We start from the raw sequence: 21,442 nt of genomic DNA on the forward strand, positions 1-21,442 counted from the left end.
GGGTCTGCATCTCGCTTGAGTTGGTTCAACAATCACTGTGCTGCCAACTGACACAGGTGCTGAGGCAGGAAGCATGCCCCACACAAGGTGTTCACTTTGTGGTTGCAGTGTCACACATCGTTGCAATTTCAGCGTGCCAACCTTGTCAGGCACTGTGTCACCTCTCCACCTCTCTGTGTTGGAAAGAAGAGAGAAGAAGTGATGGCAGTCATCATCAGAGACGCTACTGGGTTCAGACATGAGTCGCCAATAGCCGTCAGTCTTCCTCATCAGTCGGATAATTGTCTTTATGGCATTGCTGCCCAAGATCATGTCATCAGTCTGTCCGGGAACCACGAACATTGGAATGATCATTTTACAATCATACACCTCCACTTCCACATCACATGTAGCTGAAGGTGTGACCTGATGACCCCCACATCCAATAATGATAACATCATCAGCAGAGTACTGCCTCAAATCTGGATTTTGTTGAAGGAGGCGCTGTGCAGCTGATACACTTAATGTACATCCTGTCGAGCCACTGTCCATCATCGCCTTCAGAGAAACACCTGCCGCAGTGACAGTGGTGTAGAACAAACTGTCTGACTTTTGAATTCTGTGTGTGCCTTGAAACATGACAGTCTTTCCTAAGGGCATGCTGGAACAGACTGACGCAAAGACTGACTCAATGTCTTCAATATCGCCTGTGGGAGGGACACTAATAGGATCCGCACCATCCTCCCCTTGATGCAGATCCACTAGTTTCCCGACTGTGCAGATGTGGTGGACGTCACCTGCACAGGGCAGCTGCGTCTGGAGTGATCAGGTGAGAAGCATTTAAAGCAGAGTTTCTTGTCACGGCAATGAGTGAGTGCAGAATGGTTTGCGTCACCACAGACGGCACATGGTAAGTTATTCAGACCCTCAATCCTGGAGGGCTTCACTCTAGGATGCCAGGTGGTAGTAGCTTGGGATGGAGTAGATCTCTCCAGCAGAACCTTCTCCAGCATTGTAATGACACGTTCAAGAGCAGCTAAGTCTGGTGACTTGGGTGCGTGAGAGTCTTTTGAGTCAGGGGGAGACGCTGCAGTGTGAAGCACTTCAACTTTGTTCACATACACATTCTCGCTGAGCTTCCTACTCACAGCAGCAGCAGCAGCACCCCACGAACCTCTCTCAGAGTGGTACTCATCCAGCACATCTTGAACCTCCACTGCATTCCACTTATCAATTGTCTTTGACCTGAAAGTCATGGCGAGCTCTTTGGAGGGGCAATTCTTTATAAACATACGTGTCACTTCCAGGCTGGGGCAGTTTAGTTCCTTGCCCTGTTCTTTGAGGCGGTCAGCAGCGATGTCTGCTGCTTGGTTGAGCCTCAGCCAGTAGTCATATGCATCCTCATTACTCTTTGGCAGTGTAGTGTAAAAGTCTGCCAGGGGAAGAGGAGAACAAGGGACAGCAGCAAAATGCCTACGGAGGGGAGCATAAATGGCATCTGGGTTCAGAGTCACATCAACGCCACTGTTCCTCATTGCAAACTTCACAACATCTTTAGCTCGACCTCTGAGGTGAATGAGTATTTCCTCAGCCTGCTGCTCTGGTTTGACATTTGTCCTCTTTATGTAATCCTTCATCAGGTCTACCCATTCGTGCACATCCACAGTGTCTGAGGCATCACCTCTGAAGGTTGGAGGTTCTCCCACTTTCCTGTGAGGCGCTAGGTGGACATGCGACAGATCCAGACTGTGTGCAGACACGTCAGTTGGTGCAGTATGCACAGGTGGGGTGCTCGACGTGGGTGTACTGAGTGTTGAGCCAAGGCGTGCAACTATACTATCTGCCAGCTGCTGGCCAACATGTTTAATTATGTCACTCATCTGATTGACTACATCAGGTGAAGGCGAGACAGAGTTTTGTGTGAGTGTAGCAGTAACCTGTGTGCTCGGTGTAGGTACAGTGTGGTGGCTCTGAGAAGGAACCCTGACTTCACTGACTGAATTGGCCTCAACTAGAACCCGCTCACCCCCCATCACATGAACAGCACCCCCTTTAACAGGACTGTCAAACTGCAACACCATACCCCTGCCCCTACCTCTACCAATACTAAGAGGCGTACTAGTATTTCCTTGTATGTAGCTCATTTTCAAATCCGACTTGACAAAATTTCATGAACCAAAACAAACACAGAAAAGAAAAAGAAATTACAACAATACAAAGACTGGTTGAGTAAGAACGTGCACCAGTTACGTCATACACTGGTAAACACACTGTCCACCTGAAAGCGCAAGGTAGAAGCCGTCCAGCAAGATGGTCCCGGTCCGGGGTGAAGAGCCAACTCCAGACCAACGAGTCACGGCACCAATGTGACGGATCACAGCTATCTGTGAGATGCAGCTCCAGACTACTGTTGCTCCTACAGGCTACAGACGACGACCAGGTGGATTATGGGGTGTTTTATTACAGCTCTTTTCCTGCAACACAGCATACAGCACCACAGTGGTGAGGGAAATCACATCACAGTCTCGGGATAACACCACAGTGGAGTCCTCTTTTCTCTGTGCAGTATTTAACAGTAAAATAAAATACCGAAACCTACTCATATAAAATAAAAATAAAAATTACATCCTAGTGTGATCGTATAGTGTATATTGTTATTCCACAAATCATAAATGAAAAATCCCCACATATCCATTATATGACATGAAATGTCTTTCAAGAACACATTTAACATTTACCTTGAGGTAAGTATAAAAATCACAAGTAGCTCATTAACATTAAATTCAGAGATAGATAACAAATGCGAGCCATCTATCCGAACAATGAAAAAGGCTGCCCACAGACTTGTATACAAAAAAAACACCATGAAAAGTTACATAAAAAGTGCACAACGTATTACCTGCAACACAGCATACAGCACCACAGTGGTGAGGGAAATCACATCACAGTCTCGGGATAACACCTAACACGAGGGAAACATTTAAGCTAGTTTAGCAACATTAACAAGTCTCTAACATCATTTTACGGTCTAGTAAGTCGCAGTTATTACTCAAAACTGTTAGCATAAGTCACAGTGAGTACTTGACATGGTAAAATGTGGAGTATAACTTCTGGAACATTAAAGGAAATAATTAATAATCCCGGACCATGCAAGAGGACGTCTTACCACAGTGGAGTCCTCTTTTCTCTGTGCAGTACCCACACCAACCACTGCGCCAGTAGATAGCGGTGTTGCACCTTTTTCTGACATAATTTAACAGGCATAGATCTACTCCGTTACACTTGTTTATCGTTCAAGCATCAATAAAGACAGTAATACTGAAAGTCCACCTGACCCCACTATTTGAGAACTACTGGTCTAATGTGAAACAAACAAATTCATGTATGGTGCGGTTTCTGTTGCTATCATTAGATTTTTGAGGATTTTTTGGAAGCTAGTTTACAACATTAGCAATGCTATGGAAACACACCTTTTGATAGTTTATAGCTAACACTAGCTAGCGGTTTAAAAACAACAACCCAATAACCCTCAATTTATTATTAAAAATTATTCAGATGTTCATGCAGGACATCTGGTCAATTCAGTCTAGATTATTCTGCTAGAACTTTTTCATTTTGCAAAATTAACGGATGAATTCTTTCATTAATGGCAAAATCATTTTTACTTTTTACTTAAGTACATTTCAGAGCCTGTACTTTCTTACTTTTACTTGAGTAAAGGAGTTGAATCAGTACTTTTACTTTTACCAGAGTATTTTTTTACACAAGTATCCGTACTTTTACTTAAGTACAGAATGTGAATACTTTTGACACCTCTGCCGCCCAATGTTTTAGCCTTAGGCTAGCCTTCCAGCATAGCTCATGTATGTTAGCGAGCTAGCGGAGCTAGCCGCTAGCTAACCGCCGCGGACTCAACCGCGGAGTTAGCCTCGAGCTAACCGCGAGCTAGCCTCGAGTTAACCGCGAGCTAACCGGGATTTAACCGCGGACCCGCGGGACTTAACCGCGAGTTAGCCGCGGGAGTTAGCCGTGAGCTAACGCGGAGGCTAGTGGGGCTAGCCTCCGGCTAATTCGCCGCGTTCCTCGCGGGAGCTTATCACAGTCATCAAACCGGCAATGAAGTTAAAACATAATGTTGAAGTTTTACAATTTAAAGGGAAGATATTTTTTAAATAAAACTGTGTCAAACTGAAAAATATTATTCCACCACATGAAGTACGAAACGTTTATGGCTTGTAACAACATTTTATATATAATTGAAGTAATTTAATATTATATGATGTTTTTAATTAAATAAATAATGAGCTGTTGAACACTCATAAGAGTTATATTAAGTATGTTACCTAACATTTTGTGGGTATTGTGAAGCTATCTAGTAGCTGTACTGTGTTGTTTGAAGTCTGGGGATCCTAGTGAGGACACCCCTCTTAAAGGTGGGGGTGTGACGATCCCTCCCACTCTCTTCCTTATTTGATGCTGGCTTTCAGGTGGAGCTGGGAGGGGTCTGCTGCCTGTACCTGCCCTTGTGGACTCGGTTTGTAGAAGGGCATAAAGGACGACCCTTCTCAGTGTCTCTCTCTCTCAGCCAGGCCTACTGCATCCTCATCATCCTGTTTGGTTTGTTGTACCCTGCATGACATCAAACTCACACCCATCCAGTCACTTTGAGCCTAGCAGCCAGGCCTTTAGACCACGCACACTTGAAAGTGGACGTCAGCATCATCGGCACAGTCAAAATTTCCGCAGGAATTTTCTAGTTATTATTAGGGGCCAAGCAGCGAAGCTGCGGAGGCACCTATTGTGTTTGTAAGTTTTCTTCCCTATTATTATTATTCCACCATGGGATTCTATGGCGGCCCATAGAACCGTATGGTAAAAAGTTGCAAAATTTTGCACATAGCTTAAGGGCAGTCTCAATATTACTTTGACTGAGTTACATGTCAGCACTTAGCACGTTCTAGCGCCACCAACTGGTCAAAATTTGAAGTACATTTGTGCATGTAACTTTTGAACCGTATGTCCGATTTTTATAAACAAGGCATCGTTGGAATCCTTGAACCAATCCGAGTTCAACGCACCCTATGACGTCATAATGCGTCATGATAGATTTTTCGCATTTTACGATTTTGTCGAAAACACGAAAAAAGTTTCAGCTGTCACAAATTTTGTCCGATTCTCACGAAAATTGGCACAGACCGTCTTCTGACCAATGCGCACAAAAGATACTATCAGGCATCTTCAGCTTCGAAACCATTTGGCCGCTACAATCAATCAAATTTGGCAGCGAAGGCGGCGTTTTCCATTTGAGCTCATATCTCGGCAACGCTTTGGTGCAATGAAACCAAATTTGGTACCACGCTTCCAGACGCAGTCCCAAGTGCACGAAAAAAATCTGGTGTCATTTGGCCACTAGGGGGCTTTATAATTAGCAAAACATTGTTTTTGCTCATATCTCTTGATGTGTTTTTATTTGAAATGAAATTGCGATATCCGCAGATACCGTGGGTTGCCCCAGTGACAGTTCATGCCAACTTTTCGTGTTAGCCAATCGCAGTTGGCGGCAAAGCCGCCAAACAGGAAGTTTTCTTATATCTCGGTGATGCTTTGACTTCCGAAGACCAAACTTGGTTGCACGCTTCGACACTCCCTTAGAAGTGCGCAATTAAAATTTGGTGTCATTCGGCCACTAGGGGTCGATGTAATTAGCAAAATTGCGTTTTTGCTTATAACTTTTGACCCGTATGCCTGATATTCAAAAACCTGGTACTGTTGGACTCGTTGGATCATGCCGAGATCAGCGATACCTATGATGTCAATTTCGCCCCATTGGATTCTCTGCCATATTGGATTTTGTTGAAAGTGAAACAAAATTTTCAGCGCTCGCAAATTTTGTCCAATTCTCACTAAAATCAGCACAGGCCGTCTTCTCACCAATGTGCACAAAAGTTACTATCAGGCGTCTTCAGCTTCAAAACCGTTTGGCCGCTACAGCCAATCAAAATCGGCGGTGAAGGCGGAAAGCGGGATACAAGCTCTTATCTCCGCAACCCTTGCATGTATCAAAGCCAAACTTGGTGCATGGACTCAGGACCCAATCAGGGGGAATTGTAGAACCAAAATTGGCACAGACCATCTTCAGACCATGCCTTATCAATGCATTGCTTTCTGGAACAATTGGCAAAAGCATTCACCCGTACAGCCCATCGAAATCGGTGGCGAAGCCGCCAAACAGGAAGTGACCTTATATCTCAACCAATCCTGGGTTGTTTGACTTGAAACCTGCTGTGACTGCTTAATGCTATATGTCTGATGCAACTGCATTGGGTTACATGGCAAATCTGGACTGCTGAACTTTCTGCTTGGCCCCTTCAATGCTGCTTGCAGCTTTAATTATTACTAGAAAATTCCTGCGGAAATTTTGACTGTGCCGATGATGCTGCCAGTTTCAAGTGTGCGTGGTAAATCATCATACTATATCACATCACTCGGCAACAAAGTGATTGGATGGGTGTGAGTTTGATGTCATGCATGTTGGAGGGGGAGGAGAGAGAGGAAGGAGGGAGGGAGGGAGGGAGGGAGGGGGGGGAGAGGAGGGAGAGAGAGCGGGGAGGGAGGAATAGAGAGGAGGGAGTGGAGGAGGGAGGGAGGGAGGGAGAGAGAGGAGGGAGAGGGGGGGGTGGGGGCATGGATGGTTCTGCCTCCCGACTGTAACAGTCTGAGAGTAAAGTGAAAGTGAAGGAAACATGTCAGAGATGTTCTGTCAGGAGTTACAGCAAAACAGCCAGATATAATTAGTGTCTCGAGGCTATGCACGAGACACGACTCCCCATATAGCTCTAAGCTATATGGGGAGTCGTGTCTCGTGGCTAGAGTGGGAGACCTCAGAGGCTAGAGTGGTAGAGGCTGTCTGAAATTCACTGAAATTTTTCTCTTTCCACGCTGCTCCTGGGCACATCTTACATCGTAGACATTAGATTTTTTCCACTTTTGTAGAGGAACTTGTCCTGATTCATACAATGTGCTCGCCTAAGACGAGACATTTTCTGAATTTGAATGGCGTGCCCCAGAGTGAGGAGTGTCCCGCTCCAACTGCCAATAAACTCCCATTCAAAATTTGAAGCTGATTTTCGAGGAAAGCTGAATCCACCCTCTTCTTATACTCGCCACAGTTTCCACAATATTTACTCCAGAGACACCAAAATTACATCAGTGTGTTCGGGAACTTCTCCTGCCAATCACTGTCTGTTTTTTTTTCTGATGTGAGCTTTGGTTTTGCCTCAGTGAGCCCAAATGCGAGGTCTGTCAGAGGGCAAAAAATCAAAATTTCTTCCATCTCCTCCCGTGTCTGTGAGTAGTCATGGCAACCAGCAGAGTCACCATGGCAGCCTCAGGCCAGGGCCACAGCTGCAGCCATTTTTGTAGTCCTTGGCAGTTAATTTCAGTTTATTTAAGTAAATAACAAAGAAAGAGACAGAGAGAGGGTAAAAGACAGACAGGCAGTAACAGAGAGGTAAAGCAAGACATTTTTTGAGGTGACTGTCACTCTGCTTGCTCTGTGTGTACATCTGAGCTGAATGTTTTCTATTGTGTGTGTGCGTGACTGTGCTAATCTCTAGCCTTAGCCTAGTTTAGTGCGTCAGCGCTGCGCGTTAATTCAATTCAATTCAATTCAATTTTATTTATATAGCGTCAATAACAATACAAATCGTCTCAAGACGCTTTACAAAAACCCGGCCTGAAACCCCCAGAGCAAGCCTGAAGGCAACGGTGGCAAGGAAAAACTCCCTTTAGCGTGGCAAATGGTAATGCCAACATTAGTAATGGTAATGCTAACATCTTTTTCCTTTTCTTTTTTTAATAACCCCGTCAGCAGCCCTCGAGTCACTCTCAAAATTTCCTGCGGGAATTTTCTAGTTAGTGCCGAGTGCCTATGACACGAGGCAACTACTCCCATAGCTATGGGAGTAGTTGCCTCGTGTCATAGGCACTACTCCCATAGATCCCATAGATATATTTTTAAATAAAGTGAATCTGTGTCGAACTGAAAAATATTATTCCACCACATAAATTAGGAAACGTTTATGGCTTGTAACAACATTAATGACAGTATATATATAATTGGACTAATTTAATATAATATGTTTTTAATTAAATAAATAATGTGCTGTTGAACACTCATAAGAGTTATATTATGGATATTACATAACATTATTTGACATGTCTATTTGTCTGTGTATAGTTTTCCACCAGCTGATCCAGACAGACGGAAGAGCTGGACTAAGATGGCAGCAATGACTTTTATTATTAAAATGATTATGTTTAATGATCAGTTATTATGATATGCTCGTTATTTCAGTTGAAGCCATTTGATTTTACTTGTTGTACAGAATGTATTTTGTGGGTATTGTGAAGCTATACCACACTAAGCCAATGCTAAAATTAGTGGCTAGCGCATCATGCTAATTGCTAACATTAGCAGCTAATGCTAGAATTAGTGGCTCATGTGTGTAAATATACATGTTAAAAATTACTATTTGAGGGTATTGTGAAGCTATACCACACTAAGCCAATGCTAAAATTAGTGGCTAGCGCATCATGCTAATTGCTAACATTTGTGGTTAATGCTTTACTGCCATGAGTAGCTAGCGTGCTAGCCGCTTGTGGTAGTAAAGACATGCTAATTGCTAACATTAGCGGCTAATGCTTGACTGCATGTAAAGACATGCTAATTGCTAACATTTGTGGCTAATGCTAGAATTAGTGGCTTATGTGTGTAAATATACATGTTAAAAATTACTATTTGAGGTGTGCTTTTTCAATACAGAACCCCGGCAACAGCCCACTCGGCACTTCAAAAATTTCCGCGGGAATTTTCCAGTTATTCCTAATCTTCCGCCATGGGAGTCTATGGCGGCCCATAGAACCGTATGGTAAAAAGTTGCAAAATTTGGCACATAGCTTAAGGGCAGTCTCAATATTACTTTGACTGAGTTACATGTAAGCACTAAGCACCGTCTAGCGCCACCAACTGGGCAAAGTTTGAAGTACATTTGTGCATGTAACTTTTGAACCGTATGTCCGATTTTTGAAAACAAGGTATGGTTGGAATCGTTGGATCATGACGATTTCAACGTCATAATGCGTCATGATAGATTTTTCGCTATTTACGATTTTGTTGAAAAACGAAACTAAATTGTCAGCGTCACAAATTTTGTCCGATTCTCACGAAGATTGGCACAGACCGTCTTCTGACCAATGTGCACAAAAGTTACTATGAGGCGTCTTCAGCTTCGAAACCGTTTGGCCGCTACAGCCAATCAAAATTGGCGGTGAAGGCGGCAAATGGGATACAAGCTCATATCTCGGGAACGGTGTGACGTATCAAAACTAAATTTGGAAGTATGTTTAAAGACCCCGTCCCGAGGGGACATGCCAAATAGTGTGTCATTCGGCCACTAGGGGGCGATTTAATTAGCAAAATTGTGTTTTTGCTTATAACTTTTGACCCGTATGCCTAATATTCAAAAACATGGTACTGTTGGACTCCTTGGATCATTCCGATACTATCAGTAATATTGCAGCTCTATCCAAAACGTCCTGCTTGAACCCTACATTGCTGCTTGCAGCTATATTTAATAACTTTATTGTTCCTCAACCTGAAGACAAACACAAACACATTTCAATAACTGTATAATGTTGATAGCTGCATTCCTGGTCAACACACACAGATGAGATCATGTGTTCAGATGCAGGTGTTTGAGGTGTGTTTAGTGTCTGAGCTTCCTGCTGTTTCATCATTATTCAGTCACATTTCATTTGGAGTGAAACCTGCTGTGATCCATGTATCAGTCCATTCTCTCTGAACCACAGCTGCTGGAAGGAGATCACACACCTCACACTGTCACATATTACTGTCTGTAGACAACATGATGAAGATCCACAATAACACAAGGACAAAGTCAGTCAAACATGTCTGAGTAGATTTAATCTACATCTTTTATTCTTTATTCAGATTGATTGACTGCAGTTTGTCAGAGATCAGCTGTGATTCTCTGGGACCAGCTCTGAAGTCCAACCCCTCCCATCTGAAACATCTGTACCTGAATAACAACAACCTGGAGGATTCAGGAGTGAAGCAGCTGTGTGGTTTTCTGGAGAGTCCAGACTGTAGACTGGAGATGCTGGAGTGAGTTCACTGTCTGTTACTTTTGTAGATCTGATATGTTTAATCACCAACTGAATCCAATTCATGTTCATTAATAACTTTATTGTTCCTCAACCTGAAGACAAACACAAACACATTTCAATAACTGTGTAATGTTGATAGCTGCATTCCTGGTCAACACACACAGATGAGATCTTGTGTTCAGATGCAGGTGTTTGAGGTGTGTTTAGTGTCTGAGCTTCCTGCTGTTTCATCATCATTCAGTCACATTTCATTTGGAGTGAAACCTGCTGTGATCCATATATCAGTCCATTCTCTCTGAACCACAGCTGCTGGAAGGAGATCACACACCTCACACTGTCACATATTACTGTCTGTAGAAGACATGATGAAGATCCACAATAACACAAGGACAAAGTCAGTCAAACATATCTGAGTTGATTTAATCTACATATTTTATTCTTTATTCAGATTGATAAACTGCAGTTTGTCAGAGATCAGCTGTGATTCTCTGGGACCAGCTCTGAAGTCTAACCCCTCCCATCTGAAACATCTGGACCTGAGTATCAACAACCTAAAGGATTCAGGAGTGAAGCAGCTGTGTGGTTTTCTGGAGAGTCCAGACTGTACACTGGAGACTCTGGGGTCAGTTCACTGTCTGTTACTGTTGTAGATCTGATATGTTTAATCACCAACTGAATCTAATTCATGTTCATTAATAACTTTATTGTTCCTCAACCTGAAGACAAACACAAACACATTTCAATAACTGTATAATGTTGATAGCTGCATTCCTGATCAACACACACAGATGGGATCATGTGTTCAGATGCAGGTGTTTGAGGTGTGTTTAGTGTCTGAGCTTCCTGCTGTTTCATCATCATTCAGTCACATTTCATTTGGAGTGAAACCTGCTGTGATCCATGTATCAGTCCATTCTCTCTGAACCACAGCTGCTGGAAAGAGATCACACACCTCACACTGTCACATATTACTGTCTGTAGAAGACATGATGAAGATCCACAATAACACAAGGACAAAGTCAGTCAAACATGTCTGAGTAGATTTAATCTACATCTTTTATTCTTTATTCAGATTGGAGAGCTGCGGTTTGTCAGAGATCAGCTGTGATTCTCTGGGACCAGCTCTGAAGTCCAACCCCTCCCATCTGAAATATCTGAACCTGAGTCTCAACAACCTGAAGGATTCAGGAGTGAAGCAGCTGTGTGGTTTTCTGGAGAGTCCAGACTGTAGACTGGAAGCTCTGGGGTCAGTTCACTGTCAGTTACTGTTGTAGATCTGATATGTTTTTTTTGTCACTTTAATTGTTATCACGAATTTTTCCTTTAAATAAGTGCAAAAACAGCATATAAATCACATAAAAATCAGGTAAATACCAATACCAATACCAAAACAAGCGTTGGCAATCTGTCAGCAGTCTGTCAGTGATCCTGTTGTCTTTGTTGCTGTTTGGTCTTGAATATTGTCTATTTCATCCATTTTTCTTTGAGTTGAACTTCCTCTACTCTTAGATGGTGTGTCATCTTTTCCATTGTGTAGATATGTTCTACAGTCTGTGTAGATCTGATATGTTTAATCACCAACTGAATCTAATTCATGTTCATTAATAACTTTATTGTTCCTCAACCTGAAGACAAACACAAACACACTTCAATAACTGTATAATGTTGATAGCTGCATTCCTGGTCAACACACACAGATGAGATCATGTGTTCAGATGCAGGTGTTTGAGGTGTGTTTAGTGTCTGAGCTTCCTGCTGTTTCATCATCATTCAGTCACATTTCATTTGGAGTGAGACCTGCTGTGATCCATGTATCAGTCCATTCTCTCTGAACCACAGCTGCTGGAAGGAGATCACACACCTCTCACTGTCACATATTACTGTCTGCAGAAGACATGATGAAGATCCACAATAACACAAGGACAAAGTCAGTCAGACATGTCTGATTAGATTTAATCTACATCTTTGATTCTTTATTCAGATTGATAAGCTGCAGTTTGTCAGAGATCAGCTGTGATTCTCTGGGACCAGCTCTGAAGTCCAACCCCTCCCATCTGAGACGTCTGGACCTGAGTGACAACGACCTGAAGGATTCAGGATTGAAGCAGCTGTGTGGTTTTCTGGAGAGTCCAGACTGTAGACTGGAGACTCTGGGGTGAGTTCACTGTCTGTTACTGTTGTAGATCTGATATGTTTAATCACCAACTGAATCTAATTCATGTTCATCCAGAACTTTCCTCCATAAATCTGTAAATGTCCTTTAGTTCAAGACGAGTGTTTGTATCAGAAACTGTAGAAAATGTCCACTGTTAGTTGTTAAAGTCAATGAAGCTTAAAGGCTGTTAGGACACAGTAATGTTGAGCTGAACATTTAAAACCTGAACACGTCTGAATGAATTATTCATGATTTAATCTATCCAACAAAGGTTCAAAAAAGTCAACTGGACTTGTAGAGTTTTTCAGAAGACGTTTCACCACTCATCCGAGTAGCTTCTTCAGTTCTAGGGGACTGTTGGGAAGTCTGAGGTTTAAATAGCTGTGCTGGCTCTCCTGTAGACATGGCTCTGGCCATGTCTACAGGAGAGCCAGCTCATCAGGAAACGATTCAGTGGTCCACCTACACCTGAAGGACAAAGGACACTCCTTTGAAGATAACAACGTCCAGATCTTAGCCAGAGAAGACCTATGGTTATAAAGAGGAGTAAAGGAAGCCATCTATGTCAGACTGGAAAAACCTTCACTAAACAGAGGAGGTGGACTGAGATTTAATCAGCCATCTATTTACAATACAGTTTTAACTTCTGTCTTTTTTTTAAACTTTTTTTTAAAAGTTTTAAATGTCTTCTCAAAAAACTCTACAGGTCCAGTTGCCTTTTTGGAACCTTTGTTGGATATACCATGACCTGGATGACTGAGAACCTTCACAGACATGATTTAATCTACATCTTTTATTCTTCATTCAGGTTGAAGAGCTGCAGTTTGTCAAAGATCAGCTGTGATTCTCTGGTCTCAGCTCTGAAGTCCAACTCCTCCCATCTGAAACATCTAGACCTGAGTAACAACAACCCGAAGGATTCAGATGTGAAGCAGCTTCTTGATCTTGTGAAGAGTCCAGACTATAAACTGGAGACTCTGAGGTCAGTAGAGGGTTCCAGTCAGTCCATGCTGCCTTCATCAGTATTGTCCTAAACACAGTTAGTATCAGAGATCCAGTGTTTCCTGTAAACCTGCAGCTTCTCAGTGAAGCTGTGACAGCTTCACACACTTTGTCCTCCTGTGTCTTCATGTAGCTCCATGGTCCTGGAGGAACGTCCTCTCTTCTCAATGTGTACTGCTCCTGATGTTTATGGTTGAGATGAGAATAAAAACCTCTTTGACTCTTTGAAAATGTGTCACGATGAAGACTGAACACAACACATCAGCAGAACAAGAAGGTTTGTTCAGCTGGAGCTTTCATGAATAGCTCCTAGCACCAGAACAGCTTCAGAAATAGAAGATGAATGTTTAGACCTGGCTGAGAGTCCAGACCTGATGGAGAGACCTGAACAAGAAGAAGCAGGCCTTCAGATCTGGAGATAAGGACGAGTTGAAGAGGATACAGTGGCAACTCAAGGTCCAGCTGAAGGAGTGTAAGGACGCCTACAGGAGGAAGTTGGAGGCCAAGCTCCAGCAGAACAACACCCGGGACGTGTGGAAGGGCATGAAGCTGATCACTGACTTCAACATCAAAGCCAAACAACAGGACGGCGGCCCAGACAGAGCCAACGAGCTTAATGTCTTCTTCAATAGATTCACCACTGGACCCCCTGCTAGCCCTCCATCCCCCACCACTCCAGACACCCCCCCCAGATGGCCAATCAACAACTCACCACTGATCCCTTCCCCCCTACTCCCACCCCCACTGAGAAGACCAGCCCTATGACTGTGACGCCTGGCCAGGTGAGAAGACAGCTGGAGAGAGTCAAACAAGGCAAGACAGCAGGCCCTGATCGTGTCAACCCCCAGGTCCTGAGGACTTGCGCTTCACAGCTGTCTGGCATCCTGCACTTCATCTTCAACCTGAGTCTGAAGCTGGAAAGGATACCGGTGCTGTGGAAAACATCCTGTGTAGTGCCGGTGCCCAAGAAGCCCATCCCATCTGGCCTCAACGACTTCAGACCGGTTGCACTGACGTCACATGTCATGAAGGTCCTGGAGAGACTCGTCCTGGCTCAGCTGAGACCCCTGGTGACCCCTGTCTTGGACCCTCTTCAGTTTGCGTATCAGCCTCATGTTGGTGTGGATGATGCTGTCATCTACCTGCTGCACCGTGCTCACTCTCACCTGGATGGTGGGAAGGGCTCTGTGAGGATCATGTTCTTTGATTCCTCCAGTGCTTTTAACACCATTCAGCCCTTTCTGATGAGTGAGAAGCTGCTCAGGATGGGTGTCAGCTCCTCCACTGTCTCCTGGATTACTGATTACTTGTCTGACAGGCCCCAGTTTGTGCGGCTGGGGGGCTCCCTGTCTGATACTGTTGTCAGTAATGTGGGGGCACCACAGGGGACTGTCCTGTCTCCATTTCTGTTCACTCTCTACACCTCTGATCTCCAGTCCAGCTCTGGGTCCTGTCACCTGCAAAAGTTCTCTGATGACTCTGCAGTGGTTGGGTGTATTAGAGATGGACAGGAGGTGGAGGACAGGACACTGATCAGAGACTTTGTAGAGTGGTCCCAGACAAACCACCTACTCCTGAATGTGGACAAGACCAAGGAGCTGGTCATTGACTTCAGGAGGAAGAGGACACCAGTGGAGCCCATCACCATCCAGGGCCTGGATGTGGAAGTAGTGGACCATTATAAGTACCTGGGAGTCCACATGAACAGAAGACTGGACTGGAGGGACAACAGTGATGCTGTGTACAAGAAGGGACTGAGTAGACTCTACTTCCTGAGGAAGCTTAGATCTTTTAACGTATGCAGCAAGTTGCTGGAGATGTTCTACCAGACTGTTGTTGCCAGTGCCCTGTACTTTGCTGTGGTTTGTTGGGGGAGCAGCACCAGCAAAAAGGACATAAGTAGGATCGACAAATTGATCCGAAAGGCTGGTCATGTGATTGGCAGTAAGTTGGAGACGTTTGTCTCAGTGAGGGACAGGAGGACACTGGACAAACTGCTCTCCATCGTGGACAATCCGTCACATCCACTACACCAGACAATTGAGGGGCAGCGGAGCTCATTCTCAAACAGACTGATCCAGCTCTGCTCCCACACTGAACACTACAGGACGTCTTTCATACCATTCTCTGTCCAGCTGTACAACAACTCACCTTTCTGTGACAGATAACTCCATGTTATTAATGTTAATGGACACTACTGCACCTTACACCTTACCCTGTATATATAATTTATATTCTTCCTTCTCTGTTTCTTGCACATTTGTTCATATGCCAATATGATAATTTGTACATTTTGGCTTATACTATTTCTATTTATCTTACTAGATTTTATTCTTATTTTTTATTTCTATTTTATTTAATTTAATCTTTTCTTTTTTTTTTTCTGACGTTGTTAAGAGTGTTTTTTTTATGTACAACTAAGCTACTGTAACCAAGCAATTTCCCTTGTGGATCAATAAAGTTTATCCAAGTCTAAGAGAAGCCCTGATAGTCTGACAGGTCTGAACCATCTCTGCTGAGAGTACAGATGAGCTGATCCACTCTTATCCACAGGGATCAAACCAGAGGCTGAGGAGGTTATTCTGCATCTTTAGTTTTAATCTTTCTACTCTGAGATGTGTCACATTGGTTTTCATTTCACAGGTGTGTCTTTATGTCCACTGTCCTGTCCTCGTATGTGAGACACATCAGTTATTATTTACTGTCAGATATCAAACATCATTTCACATGTAAACAGCCTCAACGACACAACTTGTAGAAATCACACATTTATTTATTATTAGAGTTCAAAATGGCCGCCGGTGCCTTTCAGGACATCACGTGCTCCAGGACGCCCTGACGAATCAGCTGCTCACATTTCCACCGCGGCAGGAAGTGCTGAGGACGAAGAGACGAAACATTAACAACATGCTAACAACACGCTAACGACAAGCTAACATGGTGAGGGCAACATGTTTCTACAGTGAACAGGAAGTGAACAGAGGGAGGAGCTGTCCAGGATTAAAACAGTAGAAGAAGAAGAGCTGCTTCCTGGTCTCACCTGGCTGTTCTTCTTCAGCAGGATCACTGTACCGTCGTCAATCTCAAACTCTCCGTGATCCTTTAAACACCTCACCTGGAAAACAAGGACCAGACGGTGACATCATCAGGGTGAGGTCAGAGGTGGGACAGGTGAGGGACAGGTGGGCGGTCTCACCTGGATGTAGAGACTCTTGGGAGGCTTGGTGTCCTGTGTGATGTCCAGACCCTCCTCTCCACCCAGAGAGCGCATGAAGGACGCCAGAGACTTCTTATAGCGGCCGAACCACTGCAGCTGCACACACACAGGAAGTACTACACTGACCTGTCACAATAAAAGCTGACGGCAAACAGGAAGTGATGTCACTGACCTCCTCTGCACACATGTGGAAGCGAACGTTGGCGGGAAGAACGCTGCCGTACTCCCAACGAAGAGCTCTGATCCTCAGCAGACGGTCGTACCTGGAAAACAACCTGAGAGTCAGAGAGGGGGGAGAAGAGGGGAGAGGGGAGGGGGGAGGGGAGAGGGGGAGAGGGGGAGGGGGGGAGGGGGGAGGAGAGGGGAGGGGGAGGGGGGGAGGAGAGGAGAGGAGGGGAGGGGGGAGGAGGAGAGAGGATGGGGGGAGGAGGGAGAGGAGGGAGAGGGGAGGGGGGGAGAGGGGAGGGGGGAGAGGGGAGGGGGGAGAGGGGGAGGGGAGGGGGGGGCAGGGGTCACGTGACTCCAGGTGAACTCACAGGTAGGCAGTGAGGCAGCGCTGGTTCCTCAACAAGCAGCAGTGACGGAGTTTGATGGAGGGAATCAGCTCAGAACGACCTGCAGCCTTCGCCTCATTACTGGAACACAGGACACACAGCTGACTCACTCATCCATCAATTAATTAATTATTATTAATTAATTGTTCTGATCAATAATCAGAGACACGTGACTGATCTTTAACTGTTGCTCAGGGAGTGTTTGTCTGGACTCACACGTCGCTCTGGTTCTGTTCGTAAAGAGCTTCCATCTCCTGCAGAACCTGCCTCAGCCCGTCCTCCTGGAAACAGCAGCCACATTCAAGACTCCATTCACGTTATCACCAATTTAAAGTTCACGTGTTATTTATAGCCTTTACCGACTGACAGCATGAATCAACACATATGTCAGCTTTGGACAGCAGACGGATAAATTCGTCACACACAGAAAATCTTCCCGCACCAAGAAAACCTGAATATGAATGAATCCGTCTTTACGACACAGATCACTGCAATGAATCACATCGTATTTCTAACAGTAACGCTGATGGGTGTATTTAACATATGCCGAAGAATAATATACTTTCTAATCTATCTAATTTTGGCTGTTGATATTTCTAAGTCGCCTGTTTGTGTTTTTAACCGCAAACCAACTTTAAAATCTAACTTTTTTGAATGGAGGTTGTTGGTGGAGAGTCGCAGAACACGGTAGCAGTTCAGCGGGCGTACTCACGTTAAAAGCGGGCAGCTGTCCGTCGCTCATCCGGTGCAGCTCCCTGATCAACTCTACGGCTTTCTCACAAAACATCCTGACGCTGTTAAACTCCAACAAACCGCTCAGAAAATAAGAAATTAAACATTTAATCCGCCATGAAAACTTCTGACTGACGGCGGAAGGTTCGCGGCAAATTCAGTGTTGTGGTCACGTGGCTCTGTGACGTACCATCTCCGGAAGCCGCTTAGGGACAAACAGAGTCAGAGCCTCGAGCTGCGGAACATTTAAACCATTTAAACGATTTAAAACATATAAACTGTATAAACTGTTAAAGACTGATTAGAAATGAGGCGACGTCTCTTTATTTGAGGCCTTTACGGTAAGGAGGAGGCTTTATTGGTGTCGGTAAACGGACCGTGCGTCGCTGTTATCTCACAGGTTTTAACCCGCAGTGTGACTTCAGTTCACGAACAGCGGCGGGAAATAAACCGACAGAAACCTCCGGAGACCGGAACGAGCCGCTCTCAGGAGCCGGTCTGTGGCCACGGAAAGACGGTTACTGCCGCCTGGTTTGTCGCTTCACGGTTAAGAAGATTAGCTTCGATGCTAACCTTGTAGCTAGTGCTGCGTTCCGGTTCAACCGGAAAGACGAGCTCCCAACTGGAAACTGCGGTTCTTGAATTAGTGCTGAGGCGTTTAAGGTCTGACCGGACACCAGGTTTCAGGTTTCGGTATTTACAGTTGTTAATCTACACATGAATTAGGTTTTCTAGGTTTTTATTATTATTATATAATATATTTTAGGCCCAAAGCCACAAGCTAGTCGTTAGTGTCATCACATGACCAGCAGGGGGCGCGTTTCTCCGTCTCTACAGCAGGACAGGTGCTAAGTTTGTGGCTAATGCTGCCTTCGAGATAAACCGGAAAAACAAGTTCTGACATGAAAAGTGTTTAAAAAACTGGAATCAGATATTAACAACCAATTAATTAATTAATTATTAATGTAATTCATCATTTAAGGGGCCATGAGGCCTCCACTGCTTTCTGACCGGACACAACAGTGAAAGTTTCTGGTTTTATAATTAGTGATATATGTGAATAAATGGGTTTTTATAATTAAATCTTAAATTTAATTAAAATGTTAACGCACAAAGTCACCAGTGAATCTGAAGAGGTGTTTCTCCGTCACTCGTTTGAAGAAACCAAGTTATAATCATTTAGAAAGTAAAAAACCAACAGATTAGATTAAACACTGACTTTATATTTGTGTGAGTACTTTTTATTGTCACATTTTAATCTGTAATCCATCTAAGTTAAACTGAAACTTGTTTTCAGTCTTATTTAATTATATTACTGTTTTATTGCGTTGACACAGTTTTAAATGCTTCATTTTACGAGGCACACTTGAAAGCACCGTGTCCCAGCTCCAGGTATTATCAGGTTTTGTTTTGGTGTTCGTTGCTCCGACGCTCCCGAGAGGCCGTGGACGCACCACGGTGTGACCACGTGGTTGTGTACCTGCCCTGTGATTGGCTGCGGCAGCTCTGGCTGCGGATCAGCTGCTCTCTGCGGATCTCAGAGCTCCGTCCTCCCGGCTCTCAGCGCTCCGTCTCCCGCTACGATCACGGCCTCCTCCCGGCTGCCAGGCCCGGACTAACGGCTCGTCATTCGGTCGCTCTCGTTCCGTTAACATATTTTTTTATTTCTTAACGTTTCCAGTGATGCGAAGGCGGAGCACCTCCCATGACAGCGGGACTACCGGCACTCAGCTGGACGGCGACACGGACCTGAAGCAGCGTCCCGGCAGGAGAGCACCGGGGCCGGCAGCGGACGACCGGCAGGGCCCGGGGGAGGAGCCCAACATGGGGAAACCGTTCAGGAGGTAAGAACCGGAACCAGAACCGGTACCGGTACCGGAGTATTGGACCCACATGATAATAATAAAAAAACAAATTCAAATTAAATATTTAATATGCAGAACAAATAATATAAATAAATAAATGAGGTTATTAATGTCAGGAGAGTCTTTACATTTAGTTCTGATCCACATGAACCGACCGGTCTGATTGGTTCCACCGGGACCGACGGCCGGTCTGATTGGTTCCTCCTTTACCTCCTGACTGAGGAGTCACAGATGAATCAATGAGAACTGAACTCAGACTCCTGTGATCTCATGATTAAGGTGTCGGGTCAGAACCGGTCCTCCAGGCTCCACCGACGCCTCTGAGGCTCCTAGAAACCAGTCTCCACTAACCCTCATCACAGAGGACGCTGCAATGCATTCTGGGTCAGCAGTCTGAGCGTGTCTCATGAAGACTGGCCACTTCATTAGGTACACTAGTAATAACTCAGAGATGTTGATCTGTAGCTGGAACATGAGTCAGTTTAACTCCATCCTCCACAATCATCACCAGGCTTCACCAGTGTGGGCAGCCGTGGCTTACTGGTTAGCGCTTTGGGCTTGTGACCGGAGGGTTGCCGGTTCGAACCCCCGACCGGTAGAAAGCGGCTGAAGTTCCCTTGAGCAAGGCACCTAACCCCTCACTGCTCCCCGAGTGCCGCTGTAGCATGGCAGCTCACTGCTCCGGGTTAGTGTGTGCTTCACCTCACTGTGTGCTTGTGTGTTCACTAATTCACGGATGGGATAAATGCAGAGACCAAATTCCTTGTATACACAAGTATACTTGGCCGAGAGACACTTAATCTTAATCTTAATCTTAATTCTTAATCTAATGAAGTGGCCATGGAGGGTCGATCTATGGTTTGATTCAGTCAGCGCTGACAGGAAGTGACAGGAAGTGACAGGAAGTGACATCACTGCTGATGTATGCGAAAGCTTTGAGTCACGAGTTTGATCTGAAAGAAGAAGTCTGTTGGTCTGAGTCAGCGTCTGACCTCTGACCTTTGACCTTTGACCTCACCATCTTGTTTGAATAACCTTTATTGACCCGCTCTAAATGCTAATGCTGCTAGCATGCTAGCTGATGGACGCAGCTGGACGTCTAGAGTTTCTGTTCCTCTGACAGGAAGTCAGTGAACGATGAGGAGAGAACTAGAGAACACCTGACTGACCTTGAGGCTGGAGAACCTCCTCCTCTTCCTCCTCCTCCTCCTCTTCCTCCTCCTCTTCCTCCTCACCCTCACGTTGGTCAGTCTGCGTCTAGATCTGGATCCAGGTCCTGATGATCCATTAACTCTGCTCCACCTCCACCAGTTACAACATTTAAATCCAGATGCTAACTCCACACAGAGCTAACGTAGCTAGCCAGCTATTCAGTTCAGTTTTATTTCTATAGCGTCAATAACAAAACAAATCGTCTCAAGACGCTTTACATCCGGCCTGAAACCCCCAGAGCAAGCCTGAAGGAGACGGTGGCAAGAAAACCTCCCTTTAAAGGGATAGTTCACCCTAGAATGATATTTCGCTCATTATCTACTCACCCTCATGTTGACTAAGGGCTGGAAGAAGTTTCAGAGTCCTCCGTCCCTTCTCTGAGTTACAGGGGGTCTTGGTGTAGCAGTGCATTTCAATGCAACGGTTGTAAAGGGACACCAGAGCTCTTCGTAAAAAAACACACACAAAAAAACATCCAAATACCTCCATGATGCTCGTATGTAATGTCCGTCTTGTGCTGAAGCCCCAAATTGCGTAA

The 21,442-nt window shown here is 44.8% G+C and overlaps 3 protein-coding genes across 3 annotated transcripts in view; 2 read left to right on the plus strand and 1 right to left on the minus strand.

Annotated features, from left to right (window-relative positions):
* Positions 1-16,067: 16,067 nt before the first annotated feature.
* Positions 16,068-17,987, minus strand: gins1 (GINS complex subunit 1 (Psf1 homolog)). The gene is made up of 7 exons (XM_084562246.1): positions 17,808-17,987; positions 17,312-17,376; positions 17,078-17,176; positions 16,714-16,804; positions 16,521-16,637; positions 16,365-16,439; positions 16,068-16,201 (listed from the first exon to the last, which is right to left on the minus strand). The coding sequence occupies exons 1-7, from the start codon at positions 17,880-17,882 to the stop codon at positions 16,133-16,135; spliced, it is 591 nt and encodes a 196-aa protein (XP_084418372.1). The 5' UTR covers positions 17,883-17,987; the 3' UTR covers positions 16,068-16,132.
* A 54-nt stretch (positions 17,988-18,041) lies between these two features.
* Positions 18,042-21,442, plus strand: part of LOC311500696 (lysophosphatidylserine lipase ABHD12-like) — a 27,573-nt gene continuing 24,172 nt past the window's right edge. The window contains exon 1 of the mRNA XM_084562245.1: positions 18,042-18,168. The gene's annotated coding sequence lies outside the window, so the exon portion shown is untranslated. The remainder of the gene's footprint in view (positions 18,169-21,442) is intronic.
* LOC311500291 (lysophosphatidylserine lipase ABHD12-like) overlaps positions 18,973-21,442 on the plus strand; it is a gene marked incomplete at its 3' end in the record, with an annotated part of 14,671 nt that continues 12,201 nt past the window's right edge. The window contains exon 1 of the mRNA XM_084561596.1: positions 18,973-19,671. Within this exon, the coding sequence (XP_084417722.1) occupies positions 19,511-19,671 (161 nt within the window). The 5' untranslated portion in view covers positions 18,973-19,510. The remainder of the gene's footprint in view (positions 19,672-21,442) is intronic.

Source organism: Chelon labrosus, assembly GCF_963514085.1.
Source record: "Chelon labrosus genome assembly, chromosome: 15".
Taxonomy (NCBI): Eukaryota; Metazoa; Chordata; class Actinopteri; order Mugiliformes; family Mugilidae; genus Chelon; species Chelon labrosus.